Raw genomic sequence first — 9,845 nt, 5'->3', positions numbered from 1 at the left:
GACACGCGCTGCGGACCAACAGCGCCTCGCCAGCGAGGCTGCTGCTGCCCGCCGCGCTACCAGTCCAGCCCAGTGCCGCCCCGTTACGCCCGTCGTCGCAACCCCACCGCAGCCGCCGCTCCGGGATGGCAATGTCATCCTCGAACGACCCGCGGCTTCTGCCCCCGTGCAGGAATGGGTGAAGGTCACGCGACACGCGCTTTGTTCGACCCTCCCTCCGCAGCCTCCGGCGGCGGAGGTGGAGGTCTCGACAACGTCCGACTCCGATGGTCGTCTGGTGTTTGGCTTCCCTGTGAAACCGACATCGTTTGAACTAGCGTTCAGCGACCTGGACTACGACGAGCCTACCGCTGGCGACGCCGACTGCTCTGCGTTTATCAACTCGGACGCCGTCGCTTGTTCGCCGCTGGCATTGGCGGAACCAGTGGGAGAACTGGTGGCCTCGCACTCGGTTCTTCGTCCCAAGACGAACGCAATGAAGCGCTCTGAATACCGTCGCCGCGCTCGCAAGGCTGCCCAAGACTTGCTCACGATGAGCGAGCCCGATGGCAGGCTGGCAGCCATGACAGCTCAGCCCAGCGCCTATGCTGCGCTGGTCCACGCCAGTCCGGACGAGCTCGCTCCGGTCGTTGAGGAGCATGCTCTTCTTCGTCTGTACAGTGGCAAGCCGTCGACTTCGCATGGAACGGACCGGAGCCTCATGCACCGTGTCAGCAAGGACTACCCAGGGGATGCTTCGCCGACGGCGAGTGCTATCCTGGCAGACCAAGTCCCGGATGATACGTATCGCGACACGGCCCGGGCGTACGCACATGTGGACCTGTTCTTCCGTACGCACGCTCCCGCTATCTACCACGACCCGATCAAGGTTCAAGCACTGTGTGGTGACACGGCCGTGTCCAGCTACCAGTACTCGAACTTCCTACTGTGGACGGACCAGACCTTGGCAGCGCTTTGCGCGTCGCGGCTTGGCCAGGAATACGAGCAGTACCTCGGAGCAGCGGTGCACGATGCACTGCGTACTGTTCTCGACGACCGCTCCCAGCTTGAAGTAGACAGCATCTCCATGGCCTCCTCGGCGGACTCGGAGGCTACGTCGGACGCCGCGAAATCTACCGCCGACGAAACCATGGGCTCCCCGGAGTCCCCCGAGGCGACTCATCTCTGAGTCGCCTTGGGCCTTGCGCGGTCTGTCCATGAACATTAATGGACTGAACGCGCCTGGTCAAAAAGGTGGTGCAGCGTACAGCATGATGAACAAGCTGCTCGCTGACTACCAACTCGTCGCTTTCCAAGAGACCAAGTTCACCAAGGCGGACAATCTCAGGATCGTGACTCATTACATCAACTCCGCGGACTCGAAGGCGCAAGTTTTCTGGTCCCACCGCGACGACGACGACTTCACCGGCCACAACGGTGTCGCGTTACTTCTTTCTGGGAGTCACCCCTTCACGTCTGTGGAGGACGTGACTCATCTCTATGCAAGCGATGAACACCGATCTCGCTATCTCGTGCTGGATGCGCGGATCAATGACCTCCGGGTCTTCATCCACGTTGCCTACGCACCGGTAGACGTGCCCGGTCGCAAACGCTTTTTCGACTCGCTGCCAACCCGGTTCCCGGACGCAGCAAACCACTTGGTCCTCGGTGATCTGAACACACCGATCGACCCCCAACTGGACGAAGCGGTCCCGTACCCCCACGACCTTGGTCGTGACGAACTCCAAGCGTGGATGCTGGAACTTGGTGTCTTGGACCCCTGGAGGATTACCTTCCCGGACCAGCGCCTCTTCTCCGGCCCCAAGCAGCGGAACCGCATTGACTACTGCCTCGTGACGCCCGAACTCTTCGACGGATACTACCGTGGGTCTCGGTACGTCACGGACAAGAAATGGCTCCACGAGGATCACTACCCCGTGAAATTCCATCTCGCGTCTCCTTCTCAGCCGGAATCCAAGCGCCTCCCGTGGAAGTGCCCGCGGAGGCTGCTGGACGTCCCGATTGTCAAGGACACGCTCGATCGCACGCTTGACTGCCTGTGTGACCGCCTTCGCTGGTTTCCGGGAAGCAACCCGGGGGCACTCCTGGATGACCACAAGGCGGCGGACCGTGCATTCCTTAGGGAAATGCAGCGGTTCCTCAAGAACAAGGACGAGGAACGTCTTGCCAAGCTTCGCGCGGACGTCCGCATGGCCCGAGCTATGGATGCAGTGTGCTCGACGGCAGATACCCGCAAGACCCTAACGGACGCGAAGGGTGAACTCAAGGCGCTGGAGGACATCTTCGCGGACCGACGAGAGAAGACCAAATTCGACCGTGACGTCACAGAAGGCGAGCGCGGATCGGCGTATTTCTTTCGATCACCGGCCAACACGGCGTACAGCGTGTCCATACCCAGTGTCACGCTTCCGGATGGCTCGGATACCAGTGACCCCGACGAGATGGCAGCGGAGCACCGGCATTACTGGGGCTCACTCTACCAATCTCCATCGCGTGACATCAAGGAGGCCGCAGGACCTCGCCGGTTTGACGCTGTCAAGCTCCAAGGACTGCTCAAGCATACCACAGCTCGGCTCACGGAGGCCCAGCGCCGTCGGGTGGATGCGCCGATGACGGCAAACGACTTCTACTGGGCCATCAAGCACTCTCCAAAAGGACGATCGGCAGGTTACGACGGGCTGCCGGCGGAGTACTACCAGCTAGACCCAGAGCGATGGGCGCAGGTGTACGAAATGGTGTACGCCAACAACTTCGACCGCGGCAAGATGTGCAAGTCCCAGCAGAAGGCATACATCTCGCTGCTCTTCAAGGGAGGCGATCGCAGCCTTCCGAGCAACTACCGGCCGATTACGTTGCTCAACCACGATGCCAAGTTCGGCCCCAAGGTCTTGGCGTGGCGACTACGCGACATCCTTCCGCTGCTCCTGCACTCGGACCAGAGCGGGTTCGTGGAAGGCAGGTCCATCCGACATGCACTCATCCGCTTCCAAGATCTTCAGGCGCTCACCAAGCACCTGGGTTGGGAGGACGCAGGGGCCGTCCTCTTGGACTACGCCAAAGCCTTCGATAGCGTGCTCTGGGAGGCACTGCTTCAGGTTCTTCGGCACATGAATTTCGGAGACAACTTCTGCGACTGGATCATGACGTTCTTCCGAGGCACACTGGTCAGTGTCCTCGTCAACGGGACCCCGAGCAAGTTCTTCGAGTTGGGATGCGGAGTCCGCCAGGGTGACCCGTTGTCGCCAGCGCTCTTCGTCTTGTTCATCGAACCACTGCTCTGCTATTTGCGCGCGACAATGGGATCCAAGGGTGTGAAGGTGCCGGGCGCTGGAGACCCCCACCTTCTCCTTGCCTTTGCTGACGACTGCACCGGCCTCCTGCACGACTTGCGCGACGCCCCGGCCTTCGTCGAGGCGGTCCAAGTGTATGCGGAAGCGGCTGGGCTTCGACTTAACGTGCACAAGACGCACATCTTTCCGTTCTCGCCTCTACCGCCGGATCTTCGAGCGGAACTTGAAGCTGGAGGCTGGGACGTGATCGCGGACGCTGGTGACGTTCGAGTCCTCGGCATCTACATGAGTCCTTCTCTGCCGACCAGCGCCCGTTTGCCGCGGCTACTGGAGGCAATGGTGACGCGATGCAAGCTCTGGCGATTCCGCGCGAGGACACTCTTGGGCAGGGCCGCCATCCTGCGAGCGATTGTGCTGCCCTTGCTGTGGTACACGGCAGCTGTGACGCAAGTCCCTCCTGACGTGGCTGCCCAGGTTAAGCGACTTTGCAAGTCCTTCCTGTTCAAGAAGGAACTCTCGGTAACCCGCGCTTTTCGAGGACCCTTGGCGGAGGAGTGGCTGTACTTGCCAACTTCCCTCGGTGGCCTGGGGCTTCCGGAAACGAAGGCATTCAGCAACGCCCTCCAACTCTGTTCGCTCCGGGATGCAATTCACTGCGTCATCACGACATGCACCATCCCGCGCTGGTTTACGGCTGCCCTCGCGCTGTTCTCCGCCCCACTGGACTGCGGCAGCCAAGGCTTCGATATCCTGTACGCGCCGATCCCATCTGGCCTTACAACGCAAGGACCATGGGTAGGACTGGGTCCATTCTGGATCGAGCCGCTCCGCGCCTGGTACTCCCTTGTCCAGAAGCACTGCACCCTTGACGAATTCGTCTGGGCAGCAATGGAGATGCTGTATTGGCAGAACCACTTCCTTCGGGCCAACGCCAGAGGCACCCTCACGGGAAAGGCCTCATCGAACGCGCATCGGTTCTTCTCCGCTAGATACGACCGCGTCCAAGATTTCGTGGACCGCCACGGCCAACTCCCCACTCGGGAACTGTGCAAGGAGGTCCTGGGAGAGGCCAACTTCGCCTCGCGCGACAAATGGTCGTACGCGGCGGGCTTCTTCACGCGCCAAGTCGGCCGCCTCCTTGGTTTGAAGATACGAGGTTCTCCAGCCGCGGGACCTCATCTGCCGGTAGGGCTCTGTGCGGCGGCCCATACCTGGATCTTCGACACGTTGGAATTCCACAAAGGCAAGAACCACCAGTTCTACCACCTCCTGCACACGCTCCCGGAGATCAAGCGGAAACCGCATACGTCCTTGGGCGTCGCGGTCGAACCGCTGTGGAAGGAGCTCTGGCGCCGGGAGCGTTCGCTCGACCGGGACCTGCTGCCGGTTCTCGAGGACATCAAGTTCCGCCTCCAGCACAATGGTCTCAACGTACGCAAGAAGTACCAGCACCAGACGAGTGACGTCTTGTGTGTTCATGGCTGCAGTGACGTCGAAGACGCGGAGCATCTCTTCTGGACTTGCCCCGTGGCGCGCGACGTCTGGGACACCTTCCTCCCGGAGTACCGGTCGCTCTTGACGCCGGCGGTGACGTGGGCAGGGGTGGTGTACCTCCAGGGGATGGTCTTCACTCCGGCTGCCATCAGCGAGTTCGGCGCCCACAACATGCTTCGGGTCTTCAACGTGATTCGCTGCAGCGTGTTATACATGCTGTGGTTGCACCACAACGACTGCATGATGAACGGATCAACGACGAACAAGGACTTCGTCATCCAGCGCGCGAAGGCATACGTACGTCTTCATTTCCAGCGGATGTGCCTCGCCGAAAACCCACGCTTGCGCCAGCTCTGTCGGCGTTGGCTGCTGTCGTCCTCAAACGACAACGGTGAACAGTCTGGGGGCCACGGTGTGTAGACCACACCTCCCAGCGGCGCGCCACTCCGGAACCAAGACGTCTCAAGTGGCCAACCACATGCTGGGTTTGAACGATGTCGCTGTATTACCTGCAACCTTAGTGGGGAACACGACATTTTACCGATATGCAGGACCTCTGACTCCACGCCGCGCTGCCGTCATCTTCGTTGGCTCGGACTCACACTGGGGGAGGAGGATTTTCGGGACCCGTGGTGCCTTACAACACCCGGGGCTTCTTCAGCTGGCGGATCGCCGACTTCTTGGCAGTCACGTGCTTGCGGTACTTCACTTGATCGTCGGTTTCTCCGTCGACAGGGTCGACCTCCGGGACGGACGAGCTGATCACCTTGCGCACCCACAGGATCTGGTCGATATCCATATCGCCCAAACCCACTTCCAAGCCATTCTCGAACGCGTCCATCTCCAAGTCTTCGTTCACCCTCATCCCGAAGCAGTGGCCGTCGCGCTTCTTGTCGGTCACGGCTACCATGTACACGCCCGGCTCCGAGACACAGTACGCCACGCCGCAGTACCCGGTGAACTCTCCCTTGTACTGGTTCTTCCGGATCTGGACCTTCCACCCTCCCTTCTTGCTGATCAAGAAGTCGAAGTACGCGTTGGTGTCAGCCTTCGTCCAGCCCCTGTTCCTCGCGCGGTCGTAGGCCACCGTCTTCTCGAAGTCGGCCTCCAGGTCCACCAACTTGTCAGCAAACTCCGGCGTCACGAGTTCCACCACCGACTCCACCGCGCGGTACACGCAGGCGAAGCTAGCATCTCCGCCCAAGGTCAGGTGCATCCGCTGCGACGACAGATAGCGCTGCAACGACTTAGCCGCCTTCCCCTCCTTCTCGCACTGCTCCCGGTGGGCATACCAGCCGTCGATCAGGGTAACCCACTCGGGGGCTCCGGCCACGTCTTCGATCGGAAGCAGCTCGACCGGGCCTTCACAGTTGGCCCACTCGACGTAGTAATGGTACCGGCCGTCCTTCATGACCCGTCCCAGCATCTGCTTCACCTCCCAGATCTCGTACGTCTCGCCCGCTTCCTGCAACTCCTCCTCGGTCATCTCGCGGTGTTTCCGTTTGGCCGAGGCAGGCTCGCGTCGCAGATCTTCACGGGAAGCCTCAGCGATCGCCCGCAAGGTTTGGGCCTTGTGTGGTCGGTCCTGACGCCCATCCCGACGAATCGCTGTCTGCACCGGGGGTTCGCTCTCGAGCATCACCACGTCGTCGTCTGGCTCGCTCTCCTTGGTCTCTTGGTCCTCGGTTGCAGCGGCCGCACGGGCGGGTGGGTTGCTACTGCTCCCGGCCGCTCCGCTGTTGTCGACCAAGCTCAGCGACAGCAAGTGTTCGTTCGCCGCTTCGATAGCCGAGTGGCGCTCCTGCTGCATGGCCGTCATTGGTGGGGGAGGAACCACCTTCTTCGGCGGTGCTGCCTTCTTCGGGGGCGCTGCCTTCTTCGGCGGTGGGGCCTTCTTGGGGGCTCGCGCCTTCGCCTTCCCGCGACTCGCAGTCTTGGCTGCAGGCGCATCCGCAGCCGCTGGCTCGGTAGTCTCCGCCGCTGTTTCGGTCGCCCCCGTCGCGGGCTCGGTCGTCTCAGCCGCTGGCCCGGTCGCCTCCGCCGTCGCCGTCGCCTCGGTGGCCTCCGCCGCTCGCGTCTCGCCTGCAGGGGTTCCTGCCTCTGGCGCTGCCGTTGGCTGGTGTCCAGTTGGCGCCGCCGCTTCATCTTCTTCAAGGTCGGCCAAGAAATCCGCGCTCAAACCGTCCAAAATCTGCGCGAGACCCTGGTCTGCGCTGCCGTCTTCCGCGAGCTGCTGGGCCCCCTCCGCGGCCTCCGGCTCACGACGCTCTCCGCTCCCACCCCCCGCAGCCGTATGGGCAGCAACAGCCGACGACGAGGCGGACTCGGCCCTCCCACGCCCCCGACTGCTGCGCCCGACCGCAGGTTGTTTCGACGTCGACATCGCACTTAGCTGGAGACTCACGGTACACCTGCGCCCGACTTGGCAATTTCGGAAATGACGACAACCTCGACTCGTCGGCGCGCCCGAGCCACCCAATTCGTGCAACATTCAAGCAACACTCGACGGGACCTCCCAAAACTTATAACCTCTGAAGTTTTGGGACCTCCCAAAATTTATCCTGAAATGGGTCCAAAAACCTATTAAACTACATATTTGATGTGGTACACATCATATTGTGTGTACCACACAACTTAGGCCTCTATAGGCAACCTGCATATCATTCGGCTCGGAATTCAACGGGCAACAATACGACTGCATTGGTTTCAATCTAATAAATGCTACCCGCCCGACAAGCAGTTGGGTATTGATGCATGTATTAGCTCTAGAATTACTACGGGTATCCAAGTAGTAAGGTACTATCGAGTGGACTATAACTGATATAATGAGCCATTCGCAGTTTCACAGTACAAAAGTGTTTATACTTAGACATGCATGGCTTAATCTTTGAGACAAGCGTATGACTACTGGCAGGATCAACCAGGTTAATATCCTCCATACGAAAGAAGACGAAAAGCCGCCTCCCAGCACAAACAACAACACACGAGGCCAGCCGCAAACAATCAGCCCGAAAGCCAGTCGCCCGCAACCTTTCCCACAGTCATCACTGTGGTGTAGCGGGATCCGTCAAAATCTGGTTAAGACTGGATCCGGCTTCCCAACTGCGCCCAGACACCAACTAACGGAGGGGGTCCCCCGATGATCCGTGATCTGCTGAACTTCTCACCTTGTGTACCCGTTGGTGGGCTGGATCTGCTCTCTCGGCGCTCCGAAGAGATGTGATTATGTGTTTCTTGACCGTCCTGGCGGGACGCGGGGATGGGGTGGAGCAGCGCGGAAGTCTTCGCTCTGCTGCCGGTTATGGATCCAGATCCAGAGCGATTCAATCAAGCTCTGATCTGGCGGCCTGGACTTGATCCGGGGCCGGGGTTGCCTTTGGGGTGTGGATGTCTCCTTCCTTTGCGTTACTTGCCGCTTCCTATAGCGGGGACTCTGGGGGTTTGAGAAATCGAGAGATCTTCGGGCCAAGTAATAACTCCGTCGGATCTGGGATCTGCACTTGATAATAGATCACTAGAGTAGGTAAGATCTGGCCAATATATTATCCAGACTTACACAACCACTAGATCAGCTACTCCTTGACTTGCCAACACCTTGTAGGGCCAATGTAGTTCCCGTTTCTTGGCGGAGGCGAAGCACTCTTGTAGTTCAGGGCAAATTCGATTCTGATTTATGGTTAAGTCCTATCACATCCTTGATCCTATCCTGCATCCACTCATCCACGGTGTACGACCGACTATGCGTCTTTTCTACCATCTCCCCATCCTTTCCGTCGTCCTCTGTACGGGGTACCTTGATGTAATCACCTGATTGCGATACCTCACCATCCCATGTTCCACTATTGGGCGGGATCCGAGATCAAGATCCGGGATCCACCTCCGCCTTAGTACCGGGCCAGATCGTGATCTAGATGGAACCTGAGATCAAGATCCGGGATCCGCCCCTGCCTTAGTGTCGAGCCAGATCGTGATCCGGGCGAATTTTACTGTGGGGCCAGATCCCGATCTGGCCGGGTTCGGTCCCCAAGGCTTCCTCATATCGGCGATGCTTGATCTGGGTGCGCCGTCACTTCCTCAATCTGCGCATCACCCTCTTTGACTTGGCATCGCTTTCCTTAACGATTCTTCCACGACCCGCGGTGTACCTCGAGTACACTTAAATCTTGATCCCGACCTTGGTACAGCTGTGCACCTGGGTCCTTCGCCGGATCTAGCACCTATGGCGGGGCCCATCACTCGTCTCGTCCTTTCTGGTCCTTTTCTTGGCGGCATCGCCATCTTAGTCCGGATCTGTCCAACTGTCATTGTCTCGGGACTGTGACTTCTGCATTTCATTTCCGATCGCACTTTCCGGAAGGCACTTCACCACAACCGCCTCCTGCGCGTAGTTGTTGCCGCACAACGGCATCACTGCGGGCACGCCTTCATGTACTCCCGTCTTCCTCGACACTTCCGCCACATGTCTGCTTCTGGATCAGCCTCAGGCCGCTCCATGGGTGGCCAGGATCCCGGCGGGCATCGGGCACCATCGCCCCCGTCAGATCAATCACCGCCAACATCGCCTGTCGCCGCCACCCCGGATCAGCTGTGCCGCCAGGTACACGATCTCTCCGAGCGGGCGGCGTTACTATCATCTCAGCTTCGCATCGCAAGGGAAGCTCGAGACACCGCCCTCCGTGGGGAGGAGCATGCACAGCGAACCCTCGTACGTTCCACTCAGGATCTGCGGGCCTGTGAGCGAGTGTGCGATCGCCAGCAGGAGGAGATTGCTCGCCTCCAAGACGAAGTCGTTCACCTGCAGTCACGATCCGATCCGGGTGGTGACCAGCCAGATCCGATTCTGCAATTTCGTCAGAGAGCGGATCGGCAGGCCGCCATAGTGTCTGATCTCGAGCGTGAACTTCGCCACGTTTCCCATCAGCGAGATGGGTATCGCGGAGATTGCGATCGTCTGACTCGCGAGATGCGGCTGGCTGGCGACGAGGCTGAGACTGCTCAGGAGGAGCGTCATGAGGCCGAACTCGCTTTGGAACACGCCAACCACGAGTTGCGGGTATCCGG

General features: G+C 59.8%; 3 protein-coding genes across 3 annotated transcripts in view; 2 read left to right on the top strand and 1 right to left on the bottom strand.

Moving 5' to 3' along the window:
* KRP23_3076 (uncharacterized protein) overlaps positions 1-1,168 on the top strand; it is a gene marked incomplete at both ends in the record, with an annotated part of 1,926 nt that extends 758 nt beyond the window's left edge. The window contains one exon of the mRNA XM_067887884.1: positions 1-1,168. This exon is cut by the window's left edge and continues 758 nt beyond it. Coding sequence (XP_067750434.1) covers positions 1-1,168 — 1,168 coding nt within the window.
* A 958-nt stretch (positions 1,169-2,126) lies between these two features.
* KRP23_3075 (uncharacterized protein) lies at positions 2,127-5,204 on the top strand (the record flags this gene model as incomplete). The annotated part of the gene is made up of 2 exons (XM_067887883.1): positions 2,127-2,592; positions 3,562-5,204. The coding sequence occupies 2 exons, from the start codon at positions 2,127-2,129 to the stop codon at positions 5,202-5,204; spliced, it is 2,109 nt and encodes a 702-aa protein (XP_067750433.1).
* A 217-nt stretch (positions 5,205-5,421) lies between these two features.
* KRP23_3074 (uncharacterized protein) lies at positions 5,422-7,167 on the bottom strand (the record flags this gene model as incomplete). Its single annotated transcript, XM_067887882.1, has 1 exon — positions 5,422-7,167. One exon carries the CDS (start codon positions 7,165-7,167, stop codon positions 5,422-5,424), a length of 1,746 nt encoding a protein of 581 aa, XP_067750432.1.
* Between the last annotated feature and the right edge of the window lie 2,678 nt (positions 7,168-9,845).

Source organism: Phytophthora ramorum (genome assembly GCF_020800215.1).
Source record: "Phytophthora ramorum isolate Pr-102 chromosome Unknown Phyram_PR-102_s0002, whole genome shotgun sequence".
NCBI classification, from domain to species: Eukaryota; Oomycota; class Peronosporomycetes; order Peronosporales; family Peronosporaceae; genus Phytophthora; species Phytophthora ramorum.
This window is presented reverse-complemented; position numbering and strand designations above follow the sequence as displayed.